The sequence below is a fragment of the Macrotis lagotis genome, chromosome 3, assembly GCF_037893015.1.
Source record: "Macrotis lagotis isolate mMagLag1 chromosome 3, bilby.v1.9.chrom.fasta, whole genome shotgun sequence".
NCBI classification, from domain to species: Eukaryota; Metazoa; Chordata; class Mammalia; order Peramelemorphia; family Peramelidae; genus Macrotis; species Macrotis lagotis.
In genome coordinates, this window is record NC_133660.1 from 236,091,966 (window position 1) to 236,109,535 (window position 17,570).

Below are 17,570 nucleotides of genomic sequence, written 5' to 3' on the forward strand. Positions count from 1 at the left end.
TTAGAAACAATCTAGTTCAATGCCTTCCTCCAAGAGAAGAGGAGGTTAAGGTTTAGAGAGTTAATGCCAGAGCTGATTCTTCATCTGATCAAGGCTCCTTCATTCATGGCACAGTGTCTTCCTTATTAGATCTTTCCAGAAACCCAAACCTTGCCATTCAGCCTCTAGGACTGATATTTTTAGAAACTCCCTCAGATGAATATAATCATATAATATAGTATAAAGATGGAGTCAATGGGTGATAAATGAAAGTACTTGGAGGAGGGGAAAGGAGAGGAAGAAGAGGGTTTGGATATTTCACATAAAAGAATCAAGAAAAAGTTTTTGCAGTGAAGTGGAACAGGGGAAGGCAAGGGGGAATGACTGAGCCTTCATTCTCATCAGAAACGGTTCAGAGAGGAAATAACATACACATAATAGGCTATAGAAATCTATCTTACCCTAGAGAAAAATGAGAGGAAAGGGATGGGATGAGGGGCAATGAGATAGGTGGGGGGGAGTAGAGAGAAGATCATGGGAGAGAGGAGTCACAACACACTTCTGAGGGGGGACAGGGTGAGAGGAGAGAGAGAATACAATAAATGGAAGTGGGGAAGAATAGAGTGAAGGGGGATACAGCTAGCAATAGCAACTGTGAGAAAAGATGAATCAACTTCTCTGGTGGATTTATGATAAAGAAGGCAACTCATTCCAGAGACAGAGCCACTGGAATCTGAACACAGACTGAAGTACACTTTTTTCGCTCTCTCACTAGTCTTGAGATTTCTCTTTTTGGAGGGAGGGGGGTTTGTGTTTACTCTCACAACAAGATTATCGTAATAATAAAAAATAAATAAACCAATTTTTCACTAAAAAAGAGCTATTTAAAAATCTCAGGACTTCAAAAGAAAAAGAAAAAAAAAGGAACTCCCTCAGGATAAGAATCAATAATCAAGTTGCTCCCCATCCCTGGAAAGTGAGACCAGGATTCCACCCGAAAATCCCCTGTCCATAGCATCTTGTTAGGGCTATTCTGTAAGGACAGACTTGCTGCCACATCTGCTATCATTGGAGGATTTCCAGAAGTACTGCCTATTTATTCCAGCTTTCTTTGGGGTTCTTAAAATATTAGACAAGACACATGTAGAGAGGGGTTGCTCACATTTCTGATGCCATTGACCTGTCAGGGACTTTAGAAACTATGGAGCCCAACCTCTCACAGCATCCCTCAAGCCAGTTATCCACCTTATCCTTGGATTCGTCTGGGAACAAGAAACACAGTTTGGAGAGATACATTCGTTATTGCATCCTCTCTTGGCCTGGGCCTCTTCACCAACCCATCTCAAGAATTCCTAAAACTATTAGATCTTCCCACTCTCCTCCAATTGCCTCTCAGGCATGCAAGTTTTAAGTGAGAAACTCTTCCAATGACCTTTAGAACCAATGACTATAATTTTTTCTGACTCAACATTCTCTAGAAGACAAGGGTTCCGCTAACTCTCTGGCTCCCTCTACCAATTAAATCTTTGGCTTCCTTTCAGAGAGATTATTTAAACTAATCAAGATGAGATTCTGACTTAATCGTTCCCATAAATAGCCATTCCTTACCAAAGAAGCAAGCAAATGCCTCCCAGAAGTATACTAGAGCATCTGAGAATTAAAGACACTACTGTTTCCTCAATTCCAATAGTAACCAATACATTGATCAGCAGCAATGATCATTAACATTAAGTGCCCCTACAGATATTGTGCTAGATAATGGGGTACTGAAACCCATGTGGAGGGAGATATGAGATATACAAATAAATATACATAGATGATATATAGAAAAATTTGGGGGGACAGAATTAGTAGCAGTTGAGGGGATCAGGAAATGGGTCACATAGGAGGCCATGTTTGAGAGAGGAAGGTGAAAGTGAGGAAGGGAAGCATTCCAGGTAAGGGAGAACACTTTTCCAGATCACAGAGGAAGGAAATAGAATGTCAATAGCCATGAATAACTCCAAGGCCAGTTTGGCTGGACCACAATGTGCTTAAAGAAATTTTCTATATAATAAATCTGAAAAGGTAAATTGGAATTAGGTGTGAAGGGCTGTGTATACCAAGCAGGAGAATTTGCATTTTGTCCTTAGATGACAGTCTTAGAAATTTATTGAATAGAGAAATAACTTAGTCAAATTAGTTCTTCAGGATAGAAAGAGGAAAGAGTTGAAGCAGGGAAACTATTTAGAAGGCTATGACAATAATCATTCTCAAAACATTTAACGGGGGGTGGGGCAACCAGACAGAGAAACATGACATTTATTAGATCATCTCAATTTAGAGGTATCAAAGACAAGTTTGACCTAAGACTAAGGAAAACTCAAAATTGATCACTCTTTTAGGTTAAAAAATAAAAGCCACAGAATCCTAGGAGCTCAGACCTAGAGAAGAAAGGGAAATTGCCTAATTTAATCTAAACCCTTAGGTTGGCTATCTGGTTTCTGGTTGTCTTCTTCTGGCTCAGTACATCTTATTGCTGGACTGCTCCAGTGAAGAGGAAGTTTCTCCTTAATTATATTCAAAATTCTGCCTACTTTGAACTTCTATCTATCTATGAGGTCCTACCTCCTGTTCAGCAAAACAATGCTATTCATTTTTTTCCCCTACACAGATGTATAGAAACACAGAGATCACCCCCTCTCTTCTCCAGGTTAAATGTCCTCATTTCCTCCAGGCTGCTCTCATGTGATAAGACTTCCAGTCATTATCCTTCCCTGTCTTCATTACCCTCCTCTCATCCAAGAGGCTTTTTAATAGGGACAATTGTGGCATCATAGAAAAAAAAAACACCAGTTGGGGAAATGGAGAAACCAAGAATCCAGCCCTGGTTCTGTTATTAAGTCACTGGAGTAATTTGGATCATTTCTCTTAACCTCAATTTTCTCATCAGCAAAATGAAGGACTTAGATTTCTAAGATCCCTTCCAAGCCCGACATCTCATGATCTCTAATGGAATGACAAATCTAGACATGGCAGGGGAGTTTATCAATACATTATCCTCCATTTGAAAGAGGAAAATGTTGAATCATTGTTCCCCCCCTCCATTTTAGTGAGGTCACCTCCTGTTTTCTTGCGGATTTCTTTTTGGGAGATGGAATGGGAGAAAGAGTTTTTACTGGCATCGCAACTTAAACAGCAGAAAAATATCCAGTTATCTAATTGGCAATTACTGTCTGCACATTTCACCACATGCTTAGAAAATAGCAATGCAGCAGAATGCAAACCGACCGCAGTTCAAGAGATCACATATGCTAGCTATTATCTGACCAACAGACAGTCTCACATTCAGCTGCCCCAAAATGATCACTAGGGATCTCAGAAAAAGCCTCCTCCCTACTGGGGGCCCACAACATGACTGGAGAGAGAGGGCTTGGTCATTTTTACCAGAGGCACCCCCTTTCTCTGGAAGTCCCCATTCCAGTGTCTATCCTCTGGATAGACTCTCAGATCCAGACCAGGAAAATTCATTTGTGAAACTGATTGTCTGCCAATACAGCAACCTTTAAATAAATACTACCAATGACAAAGTTCCCATTTCTCTAACACCTGATTCTCAAGTTAAGAGGTGAAGTCTATTCTAAGGGCTTACTTCAGGACAAGAAAACCCCAGTTAAAATCCTGTCTCTAACCCTGGTTTGTGTGACCCTGAGCAAGTGGAGAGTCTAGGTTGTGGAGGTGCCAAGCTTCATTGATTAAAAGGGCTCTTCAGTGAGAAGCATAGATGAACTAATGAAATCATAGGTCCAGACTTTATCTCTTCATTTTAAAAGTGCTTTCCCCACAACTGAGACAGGTAGATGGCCTAGTGGATAGAAGACAGGACAAGAAATCAGGAAGGCTCATTTTCCTGAAGTCAAGTATAACCTCGGACACTTGCTAGCTATCTGAACCTGGACAAGTCATTTCTCCCTGTTTGCCTTAGTTTCCTCCTCTGTAAAATGATCCTCCAATATCTTTGCCAAGGAAATCTCAAATGGGTTAGTTCCATAGTAAGCTCCATAATAACTTCCATTAGTAAGTTCCATAATAAAATATGGGACTTATATCCAAGTCTATATTAAATCTATATATCACTCACTCTTTCATTCATTCATTCATTCATAGCACTACAATAGGTAAAAGAGGAAATTCCAAAAGCTATTATCAAAATGGCAGACAATATGGATCATTAATCTTCACATCTCATTTGATTCTCACACTAATTCTCTAAGGTAAGGGTCATTATTATCCCCCATTTTATGAATGAGGAATCTGAGATTGGAAGAGGTCCCAAGGTCATTCATTGTTGTTGTCCAGGCTTTCAGTTTCATCTGACTCTTCCTGACCCAATTTGTGTTTCTCTTGACAGAATTACTAGACTGGTTTGCCATTTCTTTCTCCAGCTCATTTTACAGAGGAGGAAACTGATGCAAAGAGAGTGAAGTGACTTGCCCAGAGTCATCCAGCTAATAAAGATCTGAGACTGGATTTCAACTCAAGAAGATGAGTCTTATTGACTTCAGATCCTGAGTTTGATGCACTTCACCTAGCTGCCCTGATCTCAAGGTCACTGCACCCCCAGTCAGTGTTGGAGCCAGGATTCTAGACAGGCTGTAGATTCACATTCAGAATCAGGCTTAAAACTGAAAGAGACCCACGCACCTACCAAATTCTTCACTTTACAGTAGAAATTGATAAAGTGATTTGCCCAAGGACTCAAGTCCTTGGGTATCAGAGTTGGGATTCTAAGTGAGGCCCTCAGACTCCAGATTCAGTTGTTTTTTTTTTTCTCCACACCATGCAAGGTCGGATAAGGCAAGGTCCAACTTCATGGACTTTATGATCTAGTAAGTTGATAAGATACAAACACAGGCCTTCAAATTCCCCACCCATAATTTCACACAGAACCAAGTCCATACTTAACTACCTCAGATTCACCCAACATCCCACAAACCTGGCACAATGTCCAGGTAAAACTTAGCCAGGAACCCACAAAGCCCTGAATGGTGGATAATTTTCCCTGTGCACCCCCCTTGGCTGCCCAAGGGCTCCTTTTTTCCTTCTTTCCTAAATCAGGGCTTTTTGTTTTGTTTGTTTGTTTATATTTATTTGTTTTACCTGATATCAGTAGTCATGTGTTTATATGTTTTTAATGCTAACACCTCTATCTAAAGGTCCTGAGTCCAAATAACCATGTCTACAGGAGGATTCCCAAATAGAATTGGTACAACAGAATATTTTTCTTTCCGTATTAAAGAGAACAATGAAGTTGATGAAGGAAATTCTATTCCAGGGAAACAGAAAAGGAAAAAAAGTCAATTATGCTCCATTAATTATTTACCAGCTGACAATAACCATTGATGTTATTCCCTGTGAAAAAGATCTGGGGAATGAAGAGCCAGAAGAAAGAGATGGGCCAGCAGCCATTGTCCCCTCACTACTGCATCAGGTACAATAAATTATCCCCTTGAACATTCTGGAAAAAGGAAACTGGTATTTTCTAGAAATAGGAGCCACATTCCTCCACCATCACCATCACTACTACCAAGGAGATGTAATTATTGGGCTAGTGGCCCTGGGATTCTGTTCACCCAACTCTTTCTAGAGAATAAATTAAAAAGAAAAAGAAAATTGAGGTTCACACAAATGAAAAGACTTGCCCAAGGTCACTCAGATACCAAGTTAGAGCAGAATATGAATTGAGGTCTTTTATCTCCAGATTAAGTGCATTCTCTACTCTGCCATGATTGGAAAGACAGAAACAGGAAGGAAGGAAGGAAGGAAGGAAGGAAGGAAGGAAGGAAGGAAGGAAGGAAGGAAGGAAGGAAGGAAGGAAGGAAAGAGAGAAAGAGAGAAAGAGAGAGAGAGAGAGAGAGAGAGAGAGAGAGAGAGGAGAGGAGAGGAGAGGAAAGGAAAGGAAAGGAAAGGAAAGGAAAGGAAAGGAAAGGAAAGGAAAGGAAAGGAAAGGAAAGGAAAGGAAAGGAAAGGAAAGGAAAGGAAAGGAAAGGAAAGGAAAGGAAAGGAAAGGAAAGGAAAGGAAAGCAAACTGACCCTTAATTACTCAAGAAGAATATTTAATATTCATTTTAAAGATTTTCCCAACAAAAAGCATATTCATGCTATCTGATAGTTTATTTTACCCTTAAAGTTAATTTCAGTAGATTGGGAGCTCCTTGAGGACAGGGACTGTCTTTTGCCTCTTTTTTATATACCCATAGCTTAACATAGTGAGTGGCACATAGTAGGTACTTAATAAATATTGATCAATTAATTGATTAAAAGTATTCCATGAATACATCAGCTTATAACCCAATACACGCACACACATACACACACACACACACAAACACACACATATACACACAGAGTGCTCTGCCATGGAGAAGAAATACTCATTTCTCAAGCACTTCCATATTTTATGACTGTCTGCTCTTATCACTTAACTGACCCTATGATATTAGACCATAAGATCATAGGACTAAAAGATGGAAAGCAGCTTAGAGATCATTCAGGTTGCCCCTGTCTTTTTTTTAATATGGGGAATGAGAAAATTAAGGTCCACAAAAATGAAAAGACTTGTCCAAGGTCACTCAGGTACTAAGTCAGAGCAGAATCTGAATTGAAGTCTTTTATCTCCAAATTAAGTGCATTCTCCACTCTGCCATGTTTGGAAAAGCAGAAACAGAAATAAACCTGTCCTCCCACCTTGTTATAAATGGATATATAAGCCTTTCTTTCTTGTCTCAACAGGATACATGTTCTAGATTGGAGATTCTTATCTGGTCAGAAAAAGTGATACAAGGACACTCTTAAGCAATGGCTGAGGAACTTTGGAATCGTGGTTCTCATTGGCACAGGACTGCCCAGCATGGAATGTCCACATCATGTTCTATGGGAAAAGCAAAATGGCAGTATTCAAAAGAACAGTGAGATGTGCAAATGTAGAGACCTCTACACTCCAAATGTTCATATGAACTATTTCTGCACGACCTGTAGTAGAGTATCCTGAGCTCCTATTGGTCTGCTCAGTAATAGTCATTCACATGTATCGTGACCCCAGTATTGTGATGCCATTTGGTCCTCTTTTAGAATAAAAAACAGCAATCAGTTCTGGTTTCTATGACAGAACCAACCATCAGCTCATGGGATTCATGGTGTCATGCATAGAATCTCATATTTTAGGTCACTTAATCCAATACACTTTAAGACAGAAATTCTCTCTATAACAAGCCCAATGAGTAATCATTCAACCTTTGCCTGAAGAGCTTCACTTAAAAAAACACTGCTTCCCAGAGGAATCCAGTTCACCTCTGGATAACTCTAAGCTATTAGAAAGGGTTTTATTTATTTATGTGTTTTTCTTTATATGAAGTCAAAATAATAATAATGAGTAGTAGGGGTAGAGGTAATATCTAACATCTATCTATATAGCACTCTACCCATTTTACCCCAGTTTACCATCACAGCACCATCATCATCATCATCATCATCATCATTAACATCATCATCACGCTCACAGCAACCACACAAGGTAGATACTACGGATTTCAATAGGCCAATTTTATAGGAAACTGGGTCTAGAAAGCTTAAGTTGACCATGGTAAGAAAGCTGGTAAGTATTAAGAGGTCAAAGTTCTCAAGAAGACTGTGATATCAGGAAAGTGATACTATGACATGCAAGCAAATTGAAATCGAGTAGGGGGTGTTGGGCAAAGTCACCAGGCTCACTTTCTCCTCTGGAGTCATCTGGGTCCAGTGGTCAGATATGAATCAGGATGACAGGAGATGACTCTGGATGCAGTGAGAGACCTTGGTCTTTTTAAACTAAGGTCTTTAACAGCTCTCAGTTTGACAGAAGCAATGCCCATTCAGTGATTAAGGCTACTAAGAAATGAGACAGAGAATGACCTCTTTTACCTCGTCCCTCCCTAAAAAAAATTAACATTTTTTTCTGTTTTGATCAGAAACCCTGAGGGTCTTTCCCCTCTCAGATTTATATATATTTATATTTATATTTGTGCTTAGCACAAAGAAAGAGCTTAATAATTGCTTGCTGAATAATTAAACATTTCATATAATAATTATTATTATTGAATTTTTAATTCCTAAAGTAAAAAAATTCCAAATACATTTTCTAAATGTGTTCAAATGGAACATTTAACTGTGGAATATCAGGTCTTTTTTAATTACAGATTTATAAAAATTAGTATTAACAAATAATTTAATTCATGAGACCAAAAGAGAGATAGTTTGGCATTATGCACAGAATGTTAGCCTCAGAGTCAGGAAGGTCAGAATTTAAATTCTACCTCTTGACACATACTGGTTGTGTGATCCCAAACAAGTCTTAGGGAGATATCTTACTGTTATTCCAAAACCACCAATCTGATCGTGTCTCCAGATATACAGACTCAAAAATGCTCAGAGGCTCTCTATTGCTTCTAGGGAAAAAAAATACAAAATTCTGTCTAGCATTTAAAACAGTATGGCTTGGGGCAGCTAGGTGGTGTATTGGATAGAGCACTGACCTTGGAGTCAGGAGTACCTGAGTTCAAATCCAACCTCAGACCCCTCATAATTACCTAGCTGTGTGGCCTTGGGCAAGTCACTTAACCCCCATTGACTTGCAAAAATCTTTTCTAAAAAATGGTGTGACTCCCATCTACCTTTTCAGTCCTTTTTTACATTACTCCCCTTCAAGAATGGCTCCATTCCATATAAATTGACCTGCCAGCTATTCCCTCTACATGATGTTTCAATAAAGACTGGATGAAAGCAGCTAGGTGCATAGGGATAAAGCACCAAGCCTGGAATCAGGAGGACCTGAGTTCAAATATGACCTCAGACACTTAATAATTGCCTAGCTGTGAGACCTTAGTCAAGTCACTTAACCCTTTTGCCTTAAATAAATTTTTAAAAATAAATAAATAAAGACTGGATGACTACCTCCTAGGTATGATATAATAGACATTCCTCTCAAGACTATTAAGATCCCCTAAGTTCTAAGTTCTATCATTCTGATTCCTGCCTCCATACTATTGCATAAATATCACCCCCAGTCAGACCATCTATGGAAGTTATATCTGTTATCCCAACTACTAGGAAGCTGAAGTTGGTGGATCTCTTTAGTTCAGGAGTTCTGAGCTACAATAGATTAAACCATACTAAATTCCATGTTAATATGGTGAGTCCTCTAAATTAGGGATCCCCTCAGGTTACTTAAGAAAGGGCAAAGCAATATAAGTGAGAAATGGAACAAGTCAAAATTCCTGCGCTTATCAGAATGGGAGCAGGCTTGCAAATAGCCCCTGTACTTCCAGGCAAGGTAAGATAGAGTGATGTGTAGTCAGATGAATAGATTGATAGAGAGAAAGAGGAATAATAAATGAAAAAAATGATTGAATAAGCAAATAAAGAAGTAAATGGACAAAATAATGGATAGATAGATAGATAAATGAATGGAGAGATAAATAGATGACAGGATAAATAAAACAGATGATGGGATAGATGAGTAGATGAATGGATAAGCTAAATAGAAAACAAGCATTTATTAAGGACTTACTATGTGCCAGATACTGTTCAAAGTGTCTTACAAATTTTAGTTGATCTTCACAATAATCCTGTGAGATAAGATTTTATTTTCCCCAATTTACACTTAAGGAAACTGAAGTAGACAAATGACTTGCCTAGGACCACATAGCCAGATTCACATTACTCCAGCACAGAGGAAAGACAAGAGAATGTTTCCAGAAGACAAGTTTGTTTGGCTCTTTCCCACCTTGTGTATTTAGGGTAGAGATGGAGTTTCTTTAAACAGATATCATGTAATCTAAATAATCTCCATGTTATTCCATACACAACAACTGGTCACCAGTCTTCAAAGCCCAGTCATGAACTGTGTATACCCTTTCTCATACACACTCCAGCTGGTGAACAAGGTCAGGGCCCTCAAGATTAAGGTCATTCACATGAGCTATTTTCTCTGAGAAGCTTAGAAAACCCTCTTTTCTACTTTCCCTGACCATTGAAAGAGACTGCATTTCTTGGTCTCAAATGATGGAATGGGAAGTCATGAACAGATCACCCAGTGTCAGAAGGCATGTTTCCCAGGAGGAATTTCAAGTAATTTCTGGTAAGTCCAGATCAGTCCAGCGATGCATGCCCACATGTGTTTGTAGATATAATATACATTTACCCACATGTATATAGATAAAGATATAAATATAGATGTATACACCACACATAATCTGTGAATATATGAATATGTGTGTTTATACCACTCTACCCAGATCTTCTAACTTTTAGACAGTGAGTCTAACCAAAGATGGATAATTATAGATGTAATGGAAAAGGAAATATAATTGGAATATAGTTGGAAATTGAAATATAATTGAAAATATAAAATAGAGGATATCAAAGAATTTTAAGCTGTTTACTGAAAAAGATATAATCTTAACCTTCCAATCTTAAAAATCTATGTTTAATTATTACCTTTAATTTAGGGGGGGAAAAACTGATATCTTCTCTTGCTATCTCTTATACTTTATTTTTCTTCCTTAAGGATTTGATTTCTCTATCATCACATTCAATTTGGATCAATGTATATACCATGGAAACAATATAAAGACTGGCAAATTGCCTTCTGTGGAGGGGGGGGAAGGAAGTAAGATTAGGGGAAAAATTGTAAAACTCAAAATAAAGAAAATCTTTTTTAAAAAATCTATCTTTATCTATCCAAACAAAATAAATTGGTGCCCATTTATGTGACTTCATGCTGCACCAGGAAAGTTCTCTCTTCTTCTTCCCTTCCCTTCCATTCTTTCCTTTCTCAGAGTCAGGGAATCTGCCAAGCTAACAACCGAAGGATGAAGGAAGAAAAGCTCTTCCCACTATTAATAATGATAGAATGAGGTTCCAGAGAGCTCAGAACCCTTTGCATTTATGCCCCTAGTTTTCCTCTCAATATTCCTAAGAAGAAAAAAAATTGTTCTCCCCATATCTGAGTCAAGGAAACTGAAGTGCTTAGAGGGTAACTCTTAGGGAAATTTACTGGAGATAAACTCCCATTTTCCACATTCCTAATCTGGTTCTCACTTTCTATGACTTGGCATGCCCAGGAATGGTCATTTCCAGATTCAAAACCTTAAGTCTAGAATGCAATAGGATTCAGGATAAGGGATGGAAAGGAGAAAGGAAGGATTTAGACTGTCAGTCAGTTCTTAAAGAAGTATCACCGCACTTACCCCTGCCCAGGCAATGGGATAGAATCCAAGTGGCTAACCCCGGGGAATGCCATCATGTTTATCCCAATCTGGAGCAGGGCCTGGTCACAACTGTCTTGTCCCTGAAAAGAAAAAAAAAATATGGTTATTGGTGACAGCTTGGACCAGGAAAACAAAGCCAGGTCAAGAAATCAGCAACATTGAATATTAGGGACTTTGGAAACAATATAATCCGATCTTCTCTTTTTTTACAGATGGCAAAGAAATGGCTTTCTTACGATCACATAGAGAGATAATCACAAAGATAGAATTTCAACCTAGGACTTCTTGGACACCATTTTGTCCTGTAAATTTTCATTATAATATCTTCTTCCTTATTGAGTCCTGGCCCTTTTCTCAGTCATAATTTCGAGTTTGGACCACCCATGAAGGTCCCGTGTCCCTATCTCAGAAGCCCAGCCAAGTCGAGACTCACATAAGCCAAGAGGATTGATACACTAAAGGCAGCCTGCTCTCCTCCCCAAATCCTTGGTCTGACACTAACAGGATGTGCCCCCCCCCCCCAGTTAAGTTGATTTGAGCCTTCACATACTAAACTGTACAGTGGAGGATGTTTTCCCTGCCTACCTCATGGGGTTGTTTTGAGGTTTAGGGTAAAACTAAACAATGCAAAATAGTTCTCAGATCAGATGAACCTGAGTCTTCTCTTTCTGGAGTATCCTTATCACAATTCTTCTCATATGCATTAGAGTTCAGACATGATTCTACTGAAGGACTGACCTGCAATAATGTGCTTGAGGGAATGCCTGTTCCCAGGAGATCAGTGGAGAGAACCCGTAATGTATTTGTTTCTTCTTAATGGAAAATTCTCAAAATTTCCTCTACCATTTTCTCTTTAGAGAATGTGATTTTCTTTTTTAAAAGATTTGCCTCAGGGCTCATTTGTGAGACAAACTGGGCCTTCCCTCTACTAAAGTATATAAATTGCCCGGGGCCTGATCTCTATTACATTTAATCTCAGAAGTTACAAGAAATGGTTTATCTCCCAGCATGTAGCCTATAAATTTAAAACTAGGAGGGACTTTTGACCAATTATCTCATTTATAGATTCAGAGAAAATAAGTGACTTATCCAAGATCACAATGCTAATTAATGCTTGGTAAATTTGGGCCCGAAACCCTAGCTGTTCATTCTCTCAGACCAGGCCATCACAGTGCCCTGTCTCTCATTGCATTCTTAAAAGTGTGTCCACTAAGGAAACGGCCCAGTTCCAGTGTGAGGCTACATGCATTCAGATTTGCCCACCCCACTCCAACAGGGAATCCAGAAAAAATCTCAATCCCTTCCTGTTTCTCAAGGGGATCAACTCCCCAAGTAGCAATCACCTAGAACCTCTCCGACCCTGGCGTCTTAAACACTGTTCTCGTTCTTAGATTTCCTATTTCTCTTCCTCTTGATCCAAGTCTTATTCATTCTACCCCCACAATCAATACCATTATATTAATAATATTCCTCACTACTTATTGAATTGAAGCACTTTAGGTACCCACAAATTGTGCTAAAAACTGAAGCAAATAGAGATTAAGTGACTTTCCCAGGGTCACACATCTATAGGAATCTTGAGGTCAAATATGAACTCCGGAACCTTATTAATCCCAGACCCTCAAGCAATTTTGTGAATATACACAAACTTGTTGCTCAGTCATATTTGACTCCTCGTGACCCTATTTGGGGTTTTCTTGGCAAAGATAGCAGAGTGGTTTGCCATTTCCTTCTCTAGATCATTTTACATATGAGGAAACTGAGGCAAACAAGGTTAAGTCACTTGCCAAACGTCACACAGCTAGTTTGTATCTGAGGCCAGATTTGAATTTAGGATGGTGAGTCTTCCTGACTCCAGGCTTTAGCACCCAAGCCACCACACCACCTAGCTAACCCATACTATATGATGACAAAGACTTTAAAAAAACAGATACTACTCTCCCTTCTTTGGAAAGTTGGGGTATTATGGATGTAATTGTTGATGTGTTGCCTTGTATTGTTGATCTGCTTTTCTCTCTTTATTTTTGCCTACAAAACCAATGGGGAAGCTGGAAGGTGGGAAATGAAAAAGATATAAAAATAAAAGGTTTCAATAATATTTAAACTTTCTTAATGAAAAAATTAGTTGTGCTCATTAGAATATTGGGGTTCTGGGAAGGGGTATGTTGGACAAAATCATCTTTAACAGGAGATCTGCTTATTCTTTTTTCTAATTTTGGGCAAAGATAATTTTCAACATTCATTTTTGATAAGATTTTGAGTTCCCTCCCTTCCGTCACCCACCTCAAGAGAGCAAGTGATCTGATATCGGTTATCATGTACAATCACGTCAAATGTATTTCCATATTAGTCATGTTATGAAAGAAGAATCAGAATAAAAAGGAAAAAATAAGAAAGAAAAACAAAAAGCAAATTTTAAAAAATGAAAATGAGTATGTATTCAGACTCATTCTTTCTCTGGTTGGGGGCAGTATTTTCCATCACAAAACTTTTGGAGCCATCACTTTGATCACTGTATTATTGAGAAGAGCTAAGACTATGATAGCTGATCATCCCACAAGGTTGCTATTGCTATGTACAATGTTTCAGGGGATCCAATTTAGAAACACAGGCCACAAGGGAAATTCTAGATAAAAAAGCTCTAAAGAATGATTTGCAATTCACCATCCTCTCCATTATCCCCCTCCCATCTGTATCTCTCTTGATCACTGTTTTTCCTCATAAAAGAAGGAAAAATAATGTTTGTTCTTATATTTCTGGTTCAGAAAGGGCAGCAGATTTGGAACCAGAGGTGTTGAGTTCAACTCTCATCTCGGCTCCTTGTTAATTTTATATCTTTTAGTATACCCTTCATTTTCTTTCTGTGTAAAATGAGGGCAAGAAGAAATAAATGATTTCAGAGGTTCTTCCTGGTCCTATAGCCTACGACTCTAAGCATCAGGACTGGACAACATGATCCAGTGGAATAGTCCCCACTATCTGGAATCAGAGGACCTAGGTTAGTTTGCTGCCTCCCTCTAACCAAGTGCCTTCCTTTCCAGAGTTGATATTCTCTAAAGAAAGAAAATCCTTAGGGACAGCTAGGTGGCACAGTGGATAGAGCACGGGCCCTGGAGTCAGGAGTACCTGAGTTCAAATCCGGCCTCAGATACTTAATAATTACCTAGCTGTGTGGTCTTGGGCAAGTCATTTAATCCCATTGCCTTGCAAAAAAGGAAGGAAGGAAGGAAGGAAGGGGGGGGAGAGAGAGAGAGAGAGAGAGAGAGAAAGAAAGATTGTGTTATGGAATCAGATTGATATTTCTAGATTTCTGGCAAGCAGTTTTGTGTTATTTTATATTTAATAACTATACTCTGTATACTTTTCAAATTATGAAAATAAAGTTGCATTAAAAAAAAAGAAAACTTCCTCATCTATAAAAGGAAGAGGTTGGACTACATAGTTTTGAAGGTCTTTCCCATCTCTATATCTGTGGTCCTATGATGCTATTCGGTATCCTGAAAAGTCAGAATGGAAAACTCCTTCCTGTGCCCACTGACTTGGGGTGATGGTGAGGCAAGGTGAGAGATGGAAATAATGGGGAAAAATGAAAGAGGGAAGTTCCCCAGCCCCAGTAAGCTCCAAGTTAGGGATGCCAGGAGACCTATCCCACTTCATTAGGAGTCCAGAGATGGAAACAGTAAGCTATATTTCATCCACATTCTTCCCCAAATTGGTGGGGGGGCACTTGTAATTTACAAGAAGGCCTCGAAACTCTAAGTGCTTATGACTTAATTCAGCCGCCGGTATTGATGGCTCCATTTAGATCGTTCCATTTTATCCTGCCCAATACATTAAAAACCAACCCTTACTCACCCCCATTTGGCTAATGAGGCTCCATAACTTTGACAGTGAATGACAGCTATTTACAGTAAATTATTCAATTAGAGCAGAGGAAAGTGAAAATTCAACTGGTGTGGTTGGATGAGACCAAATTGGAACCCCAGCCAGAAAGGGGGCTTGGCTGCCCAGGCTCAGATTGTTTAATCTTTAGAAGGGGCTTCAAGGAGTCCATTATGCTGGAGTCTCGGTTGGCGTGGGGTGGGGGAGGATGTAAAGGATCAATATTATGGAAGGTAGTTAAAGTGCTGTGGTCTGGCTAGCTACTTCATCTCAGACCATTCTCAGCTTTAGGGGAAATATAAACACTTTCAGGTCAGGATATCTAAGTTTTAAGATGAAGTTTCTCTTTACAGGATCATTAATTCAATGATAAAAACAGATTTCATATGGCACTTTAAGATTTGCAAAGCAGTAAATAAAGTATCTCAATGTTTTCCTCACAACAACCCTAGGGGTTAGATGTTATTATTATCCCCATTTTACAGATGAGGAAACTGAAGCACTGAACAATTAAATGACTTGTCCAGGATCACACAACTGAAAAGCGTCTAGGGCAGGATTTAACTTCAGATTGTTCTCATTCCGAGTCCAATGTTCTATTCATTGTGGCACCTAAAGTTAGATCCTTAGAGGTTATCTAATTTTGATTGACTGAAGCCCAGAGAGCAGTGAAGTAACTTTTATGTGAAATCTTTTCTGGTCCTCCTAACTGCTAGCACAACTTCTCCCCGCAAATTGCATCATGTTTACATAGTCCATATGTGCACTCTTGAGGGAAGGGTGATTGATTCACTTTTGTCTTTGTGTCCTACACAAGCGTGATAAATTAATAATTTATCACAGTGAGTCATTGATGGATTCACTAATTACCCAAAATCACACAAATTTTGAGAGGCTGAGCTGGGATTTGAACCCTGGCCTTCTTCAAGCCCTAGAATTCCTTCTTACCAGCCCATTATCCTGTTATGGACATGTCACTTTGCCTCTCTGGGTCACTATTTCTTCATCTATAAAGTAGATCTAATAAACATTTGGACTCTTGAAGAGCTGTCAGATGAAAGAATGAGGGCGAAATTATTCCACAAATAGCAAAACTCTGGGCATCTATCCGGGGTCCTGGAAAGAGGAACAATTAGAGTCCCAGGTGATCTAGTCCCTGAGTATTCAGCTGGAAAGGAGGAAAGGTCGAGGAAGGGGTTCTTTCTGTGATCTGGATGTCCTCTCCATCTCATAGAGCCCTGTAAAAAATGGAATTTTGTCTGGAAAGAGAGGAGGTAAGAGTAGCTTCCCTTTCATCCCATCCAACTTAAATGAGACCACCCTGCTTCTAACTCTCTCTGACCGGGCAGCCTCTGATATCAGGAACTTCCCAGAGATCTTTGTTACAGTTAGTCGTCTCTTGCGGAGCATCAGGGTTTTCCAGTATAAGCAACACTTTTCTCCTTCTTCCCTCCACCCTCATCTTTCCATCTCTGAACTAATCAATAGGCCAGCTCTCTGCTGTCATGATGAATTACTCCCCTAAAGAGCTTAAACCACCACCTCCAAGTCATGCCTTCAGCCTTAATTAACCCAAAGGAAACTCCCCATTGTAAATGGAGTGACTCAGTCTCATCAGCTACCCATCATTCTGTACCCCCACACACACATACACAGAGCCACCACCACCAGCACCACACCCACTGCCCCCCACTACTCATCCAGTCCCACCCATTCTATAACCCAGACAGTTACAACCACAACCCACCACTAATTAGGACTTAGCCTAAATGAGCCATTCTGGCTCCATTTAAATTCTAGGTCCCTTGAAACATAAATGTAATTTTTTTTTCATCCCTCCAAGGATCCCAGTGGGAAAAAACAGGAGGAAATGTAGCTCCCTCCCTTCTGTACAGGAGGGTGACTGGGTCATTGGCCACATTGTCAGAAAAGGTCTCAGAATCATCGGACCACAGATGGAGAGTTGGAAGGAACCCTAGAGACCATTTCTTCCAATCCCCTCATTTTACAGATAAGGAAACTGATGGGGGAGAGGGCATTGAAGAGGAGTGATGACAAGATTTCCCAAAAGCTCAGACTTAGCTCAGGTAGAATTTGTGTACAGGTCTTCTGTTCCAAAGGCCAGTTAGGGCTCTTTCCATTAACAAACAGTGCCTCAAGATACTTTTTCTGTTTTTTTAAGATTTTTTTTTCCTTAAAGATTTCCTCAAAGGGAGGTTTAAATTTTAAGAAGGACAAGATCTTCAAAAATGACTGTGATAAATTTTGTATTTGTTCATCTGAGAATAAGAATAACATTTTTTAAATGTCCAATTTTTAAAAAACTTTAAAGTTTTTATTGTTCCACCAATACAAGATTACTTTTTGGGTTCTTTGGCTCTGCATATTTGCTCAAAAGGTTTTCAAGTTCTATTTTTTTTTCCT

The 17,570-nt window shown here is 39.2% G+C and overlaps 1 protein-coding gene across 1 annotated transcript in view; it reads right to left on the minus strand.

Moving 5' to 3' along the window:
* Positions 1 to 17,570, minus strand: part of INSC (INSC spindle orientation adaptor protein) — a 130,122-nt gene that overhangs the window by 75,145 nt on the left and 37,407 nt on the right. Inside the window, exon 2 of the mRNA XM_074231610.1 lies at positions 11,244 to 11,344. Coding sequence (XP_074087711.1) covers positions 11,244 to 11,299 — 56 coding nt within the window. The 5' untranslated portion in view covers positions 11,300 to 11,344. The remainder of the gene's footprint in view (positions 1 to 11,243; positions 11,345 to 17,570) is intronic.